General features: G+C 45.0%; 1 protein-coding gene across 1 annotated transcript in view; it reads right to left on the bottom strand.

Moving 5' to 3' along the window:
* The window catches only part of LOC134467114 (dedicator of cytokinesis protein 1-like), a 61,185-nt gene that overhangs the window by 16,320 nt on the left and 27,413 nt on the right, over nucleotides 1–17,452 (bottom strand). Inside the window, exons 10-16 of the mRNA XM_063221036.1 lie at nucleotides 17,080–17,221; nucleotides 16,370–16,451; nucleotides 14,765–14,849; nucleotides 12,749–12,835; nucleotides 9,176–9,352; nucleotides 7,801–7,884; nucleotides 807–944 (exon numbers count right to left, since the gene is read on the bottom strand). Of these exons, the coding sequence (XP_063077106.1) occupies nucleotides 807–944; nucleotides 7,801–7,884; nucleotides 9,176–9,352; nucleotides 12,749–12,835; nucleotides 14,765–14,849; nucleotides 16,370–16,451; nucleotides 17,080–17,221 (795 nt within the window). The remainder of the gene's footprint in view (nucleotides 1–806; nucleotides 945–7,800; nucleotides 7,885–9,175; nucleotides 9,353–12,748; nucleotides 12,836–14,764; nucleotides 14,850–16,369; nucleotides 16,452–17,079; nucleotides 17,222–17,452) is intronic.

Raw genomic sequence — 17,452 nt, 5'->3', positions numbered from 1 at the left:
CGTGCGTCCCAAACCTGACGTGCATGCGTCCCAAACCTGCTCTCAGTGTCCTTGAACTGTTCTCTGTGCGGGGATCCATCATGCTGTTAGCTACCGTAGCTAGCACACACACTTACACACCTCAGGGCAACAGGCCTGACACTCATAAAGGGAAAAAAACACACACACCCCCTTCAGCCCAGACGTAATCAATAGCTCCTCTCCTCTCCTGCCACGTCTGCCTAAGCTGAAGGCCGACCGCTACAGCAGCAATTAAGAACCATGTAAGAGCCGCTAGCTCGATGGTGTCTGGTGAAAAATTGGGCCGAGTCGTAGAGGGAAGTATTGTGTGAGGTGGCCAGAGTCATGCGTTTAGTGGAGGAGGGACATCAATAAGGGAAAACAAGGTTGTTAGCCTGTGATTTGTTAGTTATGTAATGCCCAAGTGCACTTGATATATTGACTTGTTTCTGGTCACTCAAGAGACATTGTGACCATGGCAAACTTGGACAATTGCAGCGTATTCATCTAAGCAGTTTGTGGAAATCTTCATTTACCGAGTTCCTGTTTTTTTCTTACAAACATGGATACAAAAATGTAGGTAGTCCCAACTTGAAAATCACAACCTTATTTCTAAAAATCACAACTTTATTTTTTTTTGTCCTTCTGCATGGTTACAAAGTTTTATACATTTTCCATATGAAATGTATGTTAATGCCAGAAAACTTTTCACACTTTAGAGGAAGAAACTTTAGGAACTTCTCACACTTTCAGTTTTCACACTTCAGACAGGAGGAGAACCCTTTAGGCAGTAATAGTATTCTCACCAGAGTCTTGACCCCGTACTGCTTCTCCACCTTCTCTCTGAGCTGCTTGAAGCAGGCCTCCAGGCGCTCGTGGAAGGGCCGCAGAGCCTCCGTCACCTTCTCTCCATGGATACGAACGCCATCCGCCAGGTACGGGATCTAATGGGACAGACGCAGCAGAACAGCAGAGATATCAAGAACCCGGTTCAGAACAGCAGAGATATCAAGAACCCGGTTCAGAACATCAAAACACCCTTCCTTTCCAACACAGGTGACTTCACTGACATTGCGTTCAGGCCGATAGAATACACAAGATAAAACAGAAAAGGTTGCTAATAAACGAGACCAGACATAAATCAGGTTGTATCTGCGGTACGCGTCGCCTTGGATGAAACATGTAGCCTAGCCAAGGTCAGGAGACATTCTTTCCCTCTGCCCATCAGACCGGCAGATAATTTACGAGGAGGCGAGGATGCGGCGTTGCCAAATACAACACACCGGCACGGGGAGTCCACTTAGAGCCTCGCCAAACACAAGAGCATGATGGGAGTCTCTAAGGACACGAATACATCTTCACATCACAGGCAATTCTTGTCAACTTCACCACCTGCACAGGGGCCATGTTTACTTGTTGAAAAGGACAGAGGAAGAGAGGACGGGTAGAGGAGAGAGAGAGAGGAAAGGTGGAGGGGAGAGGAGAGAGGAGTGAGAGAGAGAAGAGGGGAGGGCATGGGGGTAATGAAAGCAGCGAAAACTGAATAAAGCCTTCAGTGAAACATGCTTAAAGATGGATGGCCTATCCCTGATGCTCTATCCCTGATGGCCTATCCCTGATGCTCTATCCCTGATGGCCTATCCCTGACAGTCTGTGTTTCCCAAACTGGGGTACACAGTGTGTAATGTAAGCTGTAAGAGGGAAGAAAACCAATGTATGCAACAACAACCAATAACAACAACGCATGTGAAGGCTGCTTGACCGGCGCATAGACTACAATTTCAAATTGGCAAAATACAACACATTGATTGGGCTAATACAATAAATATGCTCCTTGTCAGTCCCAAAAAACATCATCTTTATGCCAGCGGCTTTCAAAGTGGGAGCTGGGGATCCCTGGGGTGCTAGGGGGGGCCAAGGCAGGTTGAAAGGAAAAGCATAGCAGAATAAAATCTCATTTATGCCATGGCCAACACTGGAATATTTATCACATTTCCTGTTGTAATTGCATGGATTTAAAGGTGCACTTATCGACCAATGAAAGATGGTGCACAAAAAAAATAGTATGGCATGACCCATGTCAAGGCCTCTGCTGGAATCTTCTGGTATATGGGGGGTCTTGTCATGGTAAAGTTTGGGAACCCCTATTCTTTATATCACACGATCCATATCTCCCGGTCAAGTTTGGGAACCCCTGTCCTGTTCTTTATGCCACTTTCACAGTCAACAACTCAGCAGAGAGACATGTCTGTGACATCACCAGTCAGTCTGTGAGCCTCAGCGTGGAAGTTGTGCATGTAGCCGGATGCTCCAGTGAACATGTCTACTCTACTCTACTCTACTCTACTCTACTGTTACTCTTCTCTTCTCTACTCTACTCTACTCTACTCTACTCTACAGTACTCTACTCTACTCTACTGTTACTCTACTCTACTCTACTGTTACTCTACTGTACTCTACTGTTACTCTACTCTACTCTACTCTACTCTACTCTACTCTACTCTACTCTACTCTACTCTACTCTACTCTACTGTACTACTCTACTCTACTCTACTCTACTCTACTGTACTACTCTACTCTACTCTACTCTACTCTACTCTACTCTACTCTACTGTACTACTCTACTCTACTCTACTCTACTCTACTCTACTCTACTGTACTGTACTCTACTGTACTCTACTCTACTGTACCGTACTCTACTGTACTCTACTGTACTGTACTGTACTCTACTACTCTACTCTACTCTACTCTACACTACTCTACTCTACTCTACTCTACTCTACTCTACTCTACTCTACTCTACTCTACTCTACTCTACTCTACTCATGTCCCTGCTGATGCCTGGAAACTGGCAATTAAAGGAAAGCAGCTCGGACTGTTTGGGCTCGTAACCCTAACGAGGGATGGCAGGTGGAGCTAGCCTAGCGCAGGTAGAGACAGTCAGCTCCACGCTAATAATGACTGCTGCCGTGAACTCCCACGACCACACCGCAATGCAGGACCTGAGTGTGTGTGTGTGCGTGTGTGTGTGTGTGTGTGTGTGTGTGTGTGTGTGTGTGTGTGTGTGTGTGTGTGTGTGTGTGTGTGTGACAGCCTTTGCCATAGGAGAGTGTATGACAGGTTCTGCGACCTAACGGTCTAGACACAGGGATGGGAGGGCTGCATTTAGTCCCTACAGTTCCTCCTCACCTTAGGTAGTGTAACGAGGCTACACAACAACTACCCATTCAGCCTGTATGAAATCAGCAGTAAATGACTCGGAGTGGAGGAAGTTAGAATGACAGGTTGACAGGTTGAAGCCTTCAATTTGGTTATTTTGTTGACAGGTTGAAGCCTTCAATTTAGTTATTTTGTTGACAGGTTGAAGCCTTCAATTTAGTTAGCCTATTTTGTTGACAGGTTGAAGCCTTCAATTTGGTTATTTTGTTGACAGGTTGAAGCCTTCAATTTAGTTATTTTGTTGACAGGTTGAAGGGACCACTTCACCTTCAGCTGATTTGCAGTGGTGCACAAATGGACTAACAAGAACAACACTCTACTCTCTACTCTAACAGCGACAACAAATGAGGCTTTTCTTCACATTTCCCTTGTAGAGTGGAGGGTTACTCATCAATCAGGGCAACAGAGGGTCTACATCAGTGCAGCTTGATGGTGCTGACAGGATAGCAGGCAGACATGTGTGCTGGGAGAGGGAGTGAGTAGTGTTTCTGGGAGAGGGAGTGAGTAGTGTTTCTGGGTGAGTACGAGGTTAGCACTACACGACGGCCACAGCTCCGCACTCTCACCCACCCACCTGTCCAAGTTAAAAAGGACAACTCTCTCCCACCCACCTGTCCAAGTTAAAAAGGACAATTTGCTGCAAAATGCAGATGGTTACTGACAGCAAACAAGGGGGCAAACAGCTGAAGTGAAGTGCACTTATTGAATTGGCTGTCAGCCTACGAAAAAAAAAACATAAAAGTTGCAGACTGAGGAGAGCAAAAAGCAGGAGGAAGAAAAGATGCTGACGCAACGCTCTGAAATCTCCCCATGCTGAAATTCCTCCTTGTTGTCCAAAACTTTCATGAGCACGATGCTTCAGATCGAGGAACGTCTCAAGCAGTTAGTGTTTACCCACAATGCACAGTGGTGCAGATACACTTCTCTGCATGAAAGGGGAGCCCAATCACTGAGGGAATTTCAGTTCAGTTCAGTTCAGTTTGTGACCTTCAAAGGAAAGCGAGCTAATGAACCAGAGGCTGCTGGACTTTCTTCAGGCATCAGCAGCAGCAGGAGCTCAAGGATGAAGAGAGAGAGAGAGAGAGAGAGAGAGAGAGAGAGAGAGAGAGAGAGAGAGAGAGAGAGAGAGAGAGAGAGAGAGAGAGAGCCATTTGGATCATGCCATTTGGATGGGTAGTCCTTTAAAACTCACTGAGGCACGACCATTTGATTTCTCCCTGATGAAGAGGTGCTGGCTCACTGGGTGACATTTACAGTGTGGACAGCAGCAGCAGCAGCAGCAGCAGCAGCAGCAGCAGCAGCAGCAGCAGCAGCAGCAGCCTACACACACACACAGCCAGTGGCCATGCAGAATTAAAATGTCCCCACAGTACCACTACAGCCAGTGGCCATGCAGTATTAAAATGTCCCTACAGTACCACTGCAGCGGGGGTTTCTGAAAGAGAGAGAACACTACAGCAGGCTGCAGAAATAGAGATGACAAAAAGTAGAAGACAAACGGACAGTTAGAAGGAGAGAAAAGAGAAAAAAGAGAGGAGAGAGAAAGAGAGGGAAGCAGAGAGTGCACAGATGAGAAACTGTGAGGGGGAGAGAGTGACAGAAAGAATGATGTGCCAAAACCTGACGTCTCCAGGGAAACCCGTGTGAGTGTTTTTTTAAGCCGGTGTGATTACATAACTCAGGAGGATGAGATCGGCATAGCAACAGAGGAGCGGTTGGTGACACTGCAGAGAGGTACGGAATTCACCCACACGGCTCACGCACCGGGGAACTCCTCTCTTGGAGACACTGCAAACCACGTTTACATGATGTTTATAATACCGAATTAATAATTCAGAAATAGTTCCATAAGGTATATATAGTTCTTTCATTTCATTCTGAATTGTGAAGTGTTAACATGATGTTGTCAAAGCATAATTAAGTTGCATTCAGAGATAAATTGAGTTAATTCTGAATGAAATGTCTCATGCAAACAAGGTCATTCAAGCAGGTACGATTCAATTCCGACCACGGCTGCCCTCATACCTCACCATGCCTTACCATACACTACCCTCATACCTCACCATGTCTTACCATACACTACCCTCATACCTCACCATGCCTTACCATACACTACCCTCATACCTCACCATGCCTTACCATACACTACCCTCATACCTCACCATGTCTTACCATACACTACCCTCATACCTCACCATGTCTTACCATACACTACCCTCATACCTCACCATGCCTTACCCTCATACCTCACCATGCCTTACCATACACTACCCTCATACCTCACCATGCCTTACCATACACTACCCTCATACCTCACCATGTCTTACCATACACTACCCTCATACCTCACCATACCTCACCATGTCTTACCATACACTACCCTCATACCTCACCATGTCTTACCATACACTACCCTCATACCTCACCATGCCTTACCATACAGTGCCCTCTGGCCAGGTAACCTCAATACTAACATGATGTTCAACCACCGACTATTATTACTCTTAGCAGACATTAATAGCCCAACATTGCAAAGTCCTGCATGAAACAAGTGTAATGAATGTGTTTTCCAGAGTATTTAGTGAGAGGGATCACTAGGATGGCAGCTCCACTGCAAAGGGCAAGTGTCTGAGCCTATTCTCTCCTCTCTGCTCTGCTCTGCTCTCCGCGTCACAGCCCACCCCACCCCAGCCCACACCACCCCAGCCCATTCCACACCACCCCAGCCCACACCACCCCAGCCCATTCCACACCACCCCAGCCCACACCACCCCAGCCCACACCACCCCAGCCCATTCCACACCACCCCAGCCCACACCACCCCATTGCATCGTACTTTGTCACACAACACAGGCATACCCTCCTTCCTTAAACATTCTACACATTTTCCAAATGTTTACATTGTACCAACAGAATGTAAACATCAAAACACAGCAAAGAGACAGACACACAAACACAGCCATCCACCCACGCACCAACCCGGCCAGCCAGCCTTCGTATTTTAAGATGGTTGTGTCATCCCCTTGTTGTGACATCTTCTTGCGTGGGCGGCATCTTGTACCAAGCCAGCCAACATCAGTGCAGATAGACACATGGCCTTTGGAACAGCACAACCGAAACCCCACCAGATAAATTAGGAGCCTTTGGAACAGCAGAACCGAAACCCCACCAGATACATTAGGAGCCTTCATTGCAGAGGCGACTCAGAAGAGTGGAAAAAGAAAGACTGCATTGACAAGCTCTTCAAAAGACATGGGGAATAATGTGTGTGGCTCTAGGAGGGAGAGGGAGAGAGAGAGAGAGAGAGAGAGAGAGAGAGAGAGAGAGAGAGAAACAGAGGGAAACAGAGAGAAACGTAGACACAGAGGCGATGAAGTGAAAGGGAGAGTTAGTTAGAGAGTAAAACTTCATCAAAGCGGCCAATCATACGCAGGCTCTTCTTTCTATCTCGTGTCTGTTTCTCTGTGTCACTTTATTGTGTCTTCAATGGAGTTGCCTCTGACACGGCATCAGTCGGCTTCTAAGTTCTCAGGCCTCGGGATCGATAGCTGAGGAGCTGATGTGACTCCACTGGTGCTGTCGCCACAAACTACAGACTACAAAGCAGCACTAACGACTAATATGAGAACAAACTACAGACTACAAAGCAGCACTAACGACTAGTATGAGGAGAGAACCTTGATCCATTTCAGCAGCACAAGTCAAATTATAATGCACTGGATGAGAACATTTACACATTTCTCGAAACACATGTGCCTTATGAACTCTAGCCATTGTGCTTCACGTAATTTCAGGCATTTTTGTCAGTGAAATTAGACATTATTATACTTGGGAATTATCTGCAAACCATCAGTTTCCTCTAGAATGATTACCGGGCTCTGTAGGCTCTACAATCAGTTTGTTTATGTACTTCAGTATCTCGAGGAGGATTGGGATATTACATATTCTGACATATTCCTATGGTATTACTTCGCATACAAATGTAGCAAACAGAATAAGCTCTGGAGATATGGACATAAGAATATTCCAGGAGTGTTCTAGGAAAAAAACTCCCCTCACCATCACCAAGCGAGGCATACAAATGAGCATAAAAAAATGGTAAAAAAAAAAAATGGTGATTTGAAATCTAAACACATTATAATGCAGGTCAATACATATGCAGAGGGATAAATAGATGGTCATGCTGGAAGATTTGAGAATTGTATGAACTTGGGCGTGAGGTTTTGAGTGCTCTTCTAAAATCTTTAATCTAGTGTTAATTTCTTGCTTAATAGAAGAAGAACTGCTCAATGTCATTGGACTTGTTACTATAACAAATAAAAACATATTCAATACATATGCAAAGAGAGCAACAAGACCACCTTGTTGGAGCCTGGTGCTGGGAGCTAGAATCCACCTCCAGCTCCACACATCATTATGCATGTTCAATACATATGGAATGCGAGAACTAGACTGTCATGTTGAATACATATGCAATGCGAGAACTAGACTGACATGTTGTAATCTGGGAATATGGGAACTAGCAACAACCAGGCAGCTCAATCTGGGGCTGTGGGAACTAGAAACAAGCGGGGGCCTCACCTGCCAGGCAATCAGGTCCTTGAGCTTGTCAATCTTGTCGCGGTCCTCAGGGTGCTCCTGGATGTACTTGTCTGTGAAGAAGGCCTGCAGGGGGAGAGGAGGAAGAGGGGGGAGAGAGAGGGAGAGAGAGAGAGAGAGAGAGAGAGAGAGAGAGAGAGAGAGAGAGAGAGAGAGAGAGAGAGAGAGAGAAGGAAAGAAAGACAGAAAGGGAGAGCGAGAAAGACAGAAAGACAGTAAGAAAGAAAGAAAGAAAGAAAGAAAGAGAGAAAGATGGACAGAGGGAGAGAGAAAGAGAAATAAAAAGAGAGAAAGAGGGCATCATTCTATTCACCATGGCACTTTTAATTATTTTTTTTAAAGAAAGGAACCCCTGGGGGAAGATTTATCAGCCATTGTTTTTTCCACTTCTCCCTCTCTGTGTCTCTGTCTTTCCCTCTCTCTCTCTCTCTCTCTCAAACCCACCCCTTCTGTGACTCACTCCTTCAGTTCTGCTGCTGACACAAATGGAGCCATTTGGGGAGCTGATTTATAATGGGACGCAACTGGTTGTGACTGTTTTATGATCCAACACACGATGGGAGATTTTACTTTCTCCCAGTCCTCCTGATGAAGTGATTCATCCTCAAGTCAGTCAGTTTTCTCTTCCCCTCTAGGAGACAGTTGGCACAACAATAAAAGGAAACAAAAAAGCTGAAAAACACAGAAATGAGGGCATGGGCAAAAGAGCCATCAGGGGGAATTATGGGAGTTTATCTACAGATGATCATTAAAGGAATGGCTGGAAATCAGCCCCAAATGTGTGACGACTCGACGCTGCAGATATTTATTGTTGTGCGTGCCACAGCTCCTTTGCCAGAGAATATGAGGGGAGGGCATTGTATCATGAACAATTAGACTGCTTTGGCAATTTAAGGAAGCAGAGCCATCTATTTTTACTGCCCTTTGTTTTGCTTTTCTCAAAGCAGGTCTGTATATCTTCTATATTCGAAGGTTATGGAAATTCTTCTATTATTTACTGGTCTGGCAGACCGCTCAATAAGATCGTAACACGCGGTATGAATTCTAAAAACAGAGTTCAGCTGTAAAGCCGGAGTTCACCGTGTTCTTATTTCTGAAAAGTTCATGCACTTTGAGGTGCAATGGCCATGGAAAAATCAGGCTCAATAATAATGTAAAACTCAACTCAAGGGAGTGGGGAAAATCAACATCATAATTCTAAATAACCGTTATCCAGTTGCCAAAGAAGAACAACTCAATATACTCTTCCAAGGTGCAGATGGATTGCTACAACCAATTAAATTTAATGAGGACCTCTTGAATCTTAATATGAGCATGTCTGACAATCAAAATGTGGTGTTTGGGGTTCCCTTCCCACCTTCTCGTAGTTTGTGAATCCGCCCATGACTGCCGGGTCTACGATGCCGTTGAGCAGCATGGACAGGGGGTTGATGGGAAGGTTGGTGTCGTTCAGATGCCTCTGCACCATGTTGTTGATCTTCTCATTCGCCAGGTGCATCGTCTCCATGGCGTTCTCCAAAGGACTGATCTCCTCCTATGGATAGGCAATCGCATGTATTACAGGTTTAGACACTGATATACTCCTATGGATCAATCACATGTATTTCAGGTTTAGATACTGATATCCTCCTATGGATACGCAATCACATGTATTCAAAGTTTAGATAGATAGATTTTAGTAATTTAAGTAAGATACTGATCTCCTCATATGGTTTAGACACACAAGTAAATAAAAACATTTTGTGCAAGGTGATATGCTCACTACGCTTAAATGCCCTTCAACCAATTTTAGTAATTTAAGTAACTATACAAGTATTTCATGACCGGACATTTCAATAAAGCATTCTAAAACACAAGGCCCTTGCATCAATCTGAAAATGTAGTGACGCTGCCAATGAATCATTTCACCCACAACTAAAGACAAGTACACAAGTACACAACCAGCATGTTTATCCAACTTTACCCATAGAGCCTGCATTACAGATAGAGTCTGCAGAAATAATGTGTCTGCCATCAGTCTGTAAGTATCCTCCACAATGTTGAAAACACGGCTGAGTTCTCCATCATTAACCCCACTGCAGATTACAACTCAGCTCTCATTAGCATGCTTCCTTTAAATACATCTGTTCTTTCTTTCATTTTGATTCCTTGCCTGTTATTAACATTCAATTACATTTCTGCCACACATATCCCCATCAGTCATTCTACAGGGATCGCTAATAGGAATTAAAATGTGTGGATTTCCAGAGTAAATGTGAGTTTGCACTGTTCCAAATTGAGTAGGGCTGGGAAGGCAGGTGGCAGCCTGACAAAAGCTTCAATCTAGAAAACCTCCACGCGAGCCAAGTCTTCAATCTAGAAAACCTCCACGCCAGCCAAGTCTTCAATCTAGAAAACCTCCACGCCAGCCAAGTCTTCAATCTAGAAAACCTCCACGCGAGCCAAGTCTTCAATCTAGAAAACCTCCACGCGAGCCAAGTCTTCAATCTAGAAAACCTCCACGCGAGCCAAGTCTTCAATCTAGAAAACCTCCACGCGAGCCAAGTCTTCAATCTAGAAAACCTCCACGCGAGCCGAAAACCTCCTCAGGGTTGCCAGATGAGCCAAGTCTTCCTGTGCAGTTGGACCTCTAGCAAGGGCTGGAGAGCTTTTTGTACGATGGCTGGCATCAACGCTGATAAGAGTGAAAAAAGACCGCTTCAACCAGAATTTCTTTGCTCCCACCTCTTTTTTAACATAACATTAACCGCAACCTTACGTTAAAAATAAAGAAGTTTGAGCAAATAAATCCTGATCGACTTTTTCACTCTTATCTTGACATTTTGTTGTCCTGCTCCTGCGTCAGACGTTTTTTGGATGTGCGGTGACTCATTAGATCTTAAAAGTGTCCGACAAGAGATCCAGCTCGTTTGGCATCGCCTGGACAGCTCGTTTGGCATGACCTGGACAACAATCTGCTATATGCAAAGGACCCGGGTCGCCAGTGTAGCAGTCGAGGGGCTGGGGAGAAATCCAGCTCTTTGGCATCGCCTGGACAACAATCTGCTACGCACAGCCCAAAACAAATGTTTTCTAGTGGGTGGTGTTGGTTTTTGGGGAATGTCCCCAAAACATAAGAGCTGGATGCCTCCATGTGTATTTCAGTGTGAAGCCAGGCAGCAAGAAAAAAAAGCTTTGATATTTTGTAGAGCAGGCTGCCAAGTTTGTCTGGGACAAAAGTTTCAAAACCAACTGTCACTTTTTACAAATGGGTAATGAGGGGAGACAGGATGAACAGAGGGGCCGATGTAGAGAGTTAAGAGGAGAGAGAGAGAGAGAGAGAGAGAGAGAGAGAGAGAGAGAGAGAGAGAGAAGGGAAGAGGAGAGAGAGAGGAGAAAGGGGGAGAGAGAAAGAAAGGGAAGGAGGGAGAGATAGAGGGGGAGAGAGAGAGAGAGAGAGAGAGAGAGAGAGAGGGGTGCAGGGGGAGAGGGGAAGAGAGAGAGAGAGAGAGAAAGAGAGAGATGGAGAGAGAGAGAGAGAGAGAGAGAGAGAGAGAGAGAGAGAGAGAGACAGACAGACAGACAGACAGAAAGGAAGATAGACACAGCAGATCAGCTGCACAACTTGCCACCAATTAATGGAGGCCTGCAGATACCAGCAGGGTGAAAAATAGCAGCCGAGAGAGAGAGAGAGAAAGCTGGAGGAGACAAAAGCAAAACATAAGAGTGTACGCTTCCTTTACTTCAAGCAAGCAATCCAGCGGCTTCCACATGAAAGAGCCTAATCAAAGTGACAAATAAAGCGTAATTGATTGCCGAATACTTAGGCGGCCTAATCACGCTAAGTACCGCATTTGTTTTTGACAAAATAGCGACATATTAAAAGGATGAGGCTCGCAGGCTGGCCGTGCCGGGGTCCTTGATTGATACAGTAAATCTGCTGTGGAGCTGGAACTGGTACGCTCGCCTCGATCCCTCCCTCCCTCCCCCAGCCTGTCGATAGCCCTTAAACCCTCACGCACGCACGCCATCCCCCTCCTGTCGATACTTCCTCCGCATCTCATCCCTCTTCCTGCCTCTCTCTTGAGTCCAGACGGTCGCATTAAGAGACCACAAGAAAAGCACAATGGGCCAATCACCATGCAAGTCACCATGGGAACTAACATACATACACACCAATCCACCATGCAAGTCACCATGGGAACTAACATACATACACACCAATCCACCATGCAAGTCACCATGGGCCCTCACATACACACCAATCCACCATGCAAGTCACCATGGGAACTAACATACACACCAATCCACCATGCACATCACCATGGGCCCTCACAATCCACCAATCCACCATGCACGTATGGGCCGTCACATACACGCAAAGCTGGCCTTGGGCTAACCAGTGCTTCAAAATAGTGGGGCTGGCTCCAGTATTTAGTGGCCATTGCGGTGCAATGTGTTGTGATGTGACGTGATGCGATGCTACTGTAGGTGCCAGAGGAAAGACACGGCTAGATGACGATGACGCTGCTTCGGGACTTTTTGGGATGAAAACTCCTGTATTAACTAGCACTCATGTTTGGCTGGAGGGGTTTTGTTTACCACTAGCAAATGCTGTGTATTCAGTCAGCTACATAAAAAAAAACCTCAACCATGTTAGATGCACTCATAGAGTTGGACATTTTGTGGTTGAAAGTAAATCAATAACTGTTACATTTGCTTAATCCGTGGTGAAGTCTCAGAAACATGTTATTAATCTACATTGCATTTGTACATACATTATACATAAGGACTACTGCATCCATCCCTGCAGTAGGGCTTGAAGCTTGTAGCCCATTTCCAGATCTGTCCAATTGGGTTAAGATGACGACTCAAATCTCATCGATAAGCCATCAGACTCTCCACGGGGTAGAGACTTGGATTCCTTGGAGTCCGTACTCATCACACTTACCGTGGAGAAGGACTTGACTTCAAACCATCGCAGAATGCCAGGCAGCTTGTAGGCGGTGACGTAAGTCGTCCTCTCGATCCACATGTTCTGTTTGGGGAGAAGAAAATGTCTGAGAACGCAGCAGCGGAAAATAACAGCAAGCTTTTACTGAAATGCTAAAATAACAGCAAGCTTTTACAGAAATGCTAAAATTGCAGGTGGTGGCTGACTATTGCAAAGGGGCACTTAGAAAAAGCCAGTGATTGTTTTTAGCAGTAACTCTCCTCCCTCAATACCGTCCCCCCTCCCGGTCATTTAAAACCCACCTCCAATTACATCTCCAGTTCAAGAGAGGGTTTTAATGGATGTTTACAAAAAGTCAATCTCTCTGAGTAGGCCTGCCTGTTTGGTGAGTGGGTGTGCGTATGTGTGTGTGTGCATGCGTTTGTGCTAGAAAAATAATGATGAAGTTATTTCAGAAGGGGCTCTGGCTATGTAATGATTTCAGAAGGGACTCTGACTATGTAATGATTTCAGAAGGGACTCTGCCATATGTACTGTGGACCTTAAAATGTGTCCCTGAGACATCTCATTAATTGCGTCTGCGCTGCGAGCGGAGCTTTTCCTGTACGTAAGCACGCAGAGGTAGAAAATGTCAAATCAGGACTTTGGAGTCTTCTCAAATTAACTGAAGTAAAGCCACAGGATAAACACACCAAGGCAGCCCTGAAGTTAATGTGAAACACTGATATTTATTATAAACACACCAAGGCAGCCTTGCAGTTAATATGCAACACTGATATTTATTTATACATGTGAACACAGACGTGTACTTTTATTACCTCTCTTTAATTCCTTGGTCACAAAACCGTACACAAAAAATTGGAGTTGATGTGGTAGAAAAATGTACTGTTTACCGATTATTGCAAGGCGGATAGCGCCCACCAAATGCTGTTTACCGATTATTGCAAGGCGGATAGCTCCTACCAAATGCTGTTTACCGATTATTGCAAGGCGGATAGCTCCTACCAAATGCTGTTTACCGATTATTGCAAGGCGGATAGCTCCTACCAAATGCTTGTAGTTGATGTGAAGGTAAAATGTGCTGTTTACCAATTATTACAAGGGGGATAGCTCCAACCAAATGCTTGTAGTTGATGTGAAGGTAAAATGTGCTGTTTTTACCAATTATTGCAGGGCGGATAGCTCCAATCAATGCTTGTAGTTGATGTGAAGGTAAAATGTGCTGTTTACCAATTATTACAAGGGGGATAGCTCCAACCAAATGCTTGTAGTTGATGTGAAGGTAAAATGTGCTGTTTACCGATTATTGCAAGGGGGATAGCTCCTACCAAATGCTTGCTATTCTAGCCCCCTAAAAGGTTTTCTGCTCTAACTCTTCCTGGTTAATGCCAGCTGACAACACTACTGAGATTTAGGTGCTGGTTACACGTATGCAGATATTTTTAAATGGAGATATTTTTTAATCAGTCTACATGTAGATACAAATAAAAACTCCTCTGACACAGGTGCATTTTAGCCACCTAAATGGAATATTTTTAAAACAGAGTTTTGAAATGCATTCTGGAACTCAGTCTACATGTAAATGAGAACCCAAAACCGATGCAATTTCAAAAATATAATAATGAGTAAAAACAAAGGGGTTGCAAAAATATCCTCAGGTCTAAAAGGGGTTCCTAGCAGAAAAGAATTTCGGAGCCGCAGTTTTAGGGAGTGTGTGTGTGTGTGTGTGTGTGTGTGTGTGTGTGTGTGTGTGTGTGTGTGTGTGTGTGTGTGTGTGTGTGTGTGTGTGTGTGTGTGTGCGTGCGTGTGCGTGTGCGTGTGCGTGTGTGTGTGTGTGTGCGTGCGTGCGTGCGTGTGTAGGACTATGTGTCTAAGGCTCCAGTATGATAAGACCAAAATGGGATACGAGGCCTCCAAGTATAACAGCATCAGACTTCTATGAGTGTTGTGGCATTTGGCTGCCAGTATGCTGTGTAAAAAGGTAAAAAAAAACAATATCTCATGCAAACTTACTGCAAACTCGTTATCAGGGTCCTTCTCCCCTTTCCTGATAGGTCTGGAATACTGAAACTTGTTTACTTCATTGACAGTGTAGAAACTGTTAGGATTGAAAGGAGAAAAAGAAAAAATCATTCAACACTGCACAATACACACAATACACACAAATACCCACAAACACACACAGGTTTTATACATGAGATAAAGAATAGATGAAGCTGAAGTCCTTGACAAGCAATCCTTGAAAACATGACACTCCGAATTGGGTTTTATTTGTGTGTTCTATCTATTGTTTGTGTGTGTGCGTGTGTAAGTGTGTGCGTGTGTAGCACGTCCATGTTTGTGTGCCCTCAGTCCTTGTCTATGACAAGACAAAGTGCATTGAAGAGTGTGTTGAACATGGTGTACTAAAAGCTCTGAGTATGTGCATCTGTGTCCTTCACATAATCTAACATAACATGTAAGTACAGTACACTCCCACAAGGTCACCCCATTCCCTTGACACACCACATGCCACATAATGCCTTTGTCCTTTCTTTCCCGGAGAAAGCAGCACGCCCAATCAGATTTCCTAATTATGCACCAACACGAATAAGCAACTCAAAGCGATAGCTGGCTGTTTGCTAAACGGCCATTTCGAACCACATGCCTGGCATCTGACCGATGGATGTTGTTGTGGTTTCCCACCTGGAAACACATTGCTATTTAAAAAGGGGTTTTGGCCGCTCCACGCTCCGCTGCTGTAACCTGGGTAGACGGCAAACACCAATCGGTTGGCACAGCAGGCGGAGCAGCTAGGCAGCCGACCTTGACTGGGTTTATCCACAAGGTCGAAAGCCCACACGGTGAACACAAACCAAAGTGCTGCAGCCTGGAGCCAAGCTCTGCTGTAAACTTGTGGCCAAACAAACAAACAACAAGAAAGCTAATCTCGCCGTTCGTCAAACTCATAGTCAGGTCAGCCTTTTGAAACATGCCGACAGCTCATAGAGTCACGGCAGCCTTTTGAAACATGCCGACAGCTCGCGGCTCAGGCCATGTGGAATATGAGGATTCTGCTTTGACCATCCGCACCTCTGATCTGGTAAACAGATCAAACATCAAACAAAAAGAGCTTTTCAACACCCAAATTACACTCCATTATCAGAACGGGATCAGAACGCACACACAAGGATATTGAATAACAGAAAAAGAGAGGGCGAGAGAAAGAGAGAGAGAGAGAGAGAGAGAGTACTGGGAGAGTGCATTGACCAAGGAATAGGTTGACTTTCCAAAAGGAAGCTCTGTGTAAGTCTCTACAAAACCAATCACTGCTACAAATCAGTCATACCACACAAACAGAGCAGATTTCACATGGCCAGCTTGGGGCCTCTTTGTCCTGCGGTGATGTTTGCGGTGATGTTTGCTTGCCACTTGCCAGTGGGGTTGATTGAAAACTGAGCGAGTGCATAATCTCAGGTAAATATGTCTGAAGGGGAAATCAATGGTATCAATACTCCATCAAATTCTAAAAGACCCCTCTTCGTCTTCCAGAGTTTCAGGCGGCGGAGTAGCAGGCTAAGCTGCTAAATAATTGAGGCGGGAAGTAAATATTGGACGGAAAGGAAGGCACGTGCTTACCTCAGAATCTGCTCAGAGACCGGCTTGTTGTGGAACTTTGGTGGGAGCTCGAGGATCGGCTTAACGGTGAAACACTGGATGTCTTCAGATCACAAACGTTAAGCAAAAAAAAGCAGCAATGACAATCAAATGTTATTTTGTGCACATATTAAATAATTACACATGCGTGTAGCAAGGAGCTAAATGGAAAAGCCATTATTGACTTAAAACTGTAAATCCAGCAATGGTAGCTGATGGTCCTGATCCAATGGTAGCAATTGGAGAGAGAGAGAGAGAGAGAGAGAGAGAGAGAGAGAGAGAGAGAGAGAGAGAGAGAGAGAGAGAGAGAGAGACAGAGACAGACAGAGACAGAGACAGAGACAGAGAGAGAGAGAGAGAGAGAGAGAGAGAGAGAGCGAAAGAGAGAGAAAGAGACAGAGAGGGGGGGAGTCTGGATACACTGGACAGGTGAGTGTGTGTGTGATGATGATGATGATGATGCCTATAACAGGTGAGGTGCATATCTATACTGTGTGTGTGTGTGTGTGTCTGATGGTGCCTATAACAGTAGAGGATACACTGTGCAGGTGAGGTGCGTATCTATACTGTGTGTGTGTGTGTGTGTGTGTGTGTGTGTGTGTGTGTGTGTGTGTGTGTGTGTGTGTGTGTGTGTGTGTGTGTGTGTGTGTGTGTGTGTGTGTGTGTGTGTTGCCTATAACAGTAGAGGATACACTGTGCAGGTGAGGTGCGTATCTCCTCTCCAGGTGGGGTGGTGATCTTCATCTTCTCAGCGTTGGGGAACTGGGTCAGCAGGCGCGCCTCAAAGTCCTCCCTCCTCTCGTACTCTTTACCCCGGTAGATAAACATCTTATTCTGGGGGAAGGCACAAACAAAATACATCAACAGGCATTAACCCTTTAAGACAGTAAGACGCTACCCCTGTAATAAATTAGCTGTTACCAGAATGGCAATGACTAAAGTCGTAATGTATTACTAAAGACCTTGTACACTGGGGAAGGCACAAAAATAACACATCAAGGCATTAAGAATAAATGGGTGATACATTTTCCAGATGAAAACCCATTTAACAGCGAATGTGCAAAT

Source organism: Engraulis encrasicolus, chromosome 17 (genome assembly GCF_034702125.1).
Source record: "Engraulis encrasicolus isolate BLACKSEA-1 chromosome 17, IST_EnEncr_1.0, whole genome shotgun sequence".
In the NCBI taxonomy this organism is placed as follows: Eukaryota; Metazoa; Chordata; class Actinopteri; order Clupeiformes; family Engraulidae; genus Engraulis; species Engraulis encrasicolus.
This window is presented reverse-complemented; position numbering and strand designations above follow the sequence as displayed.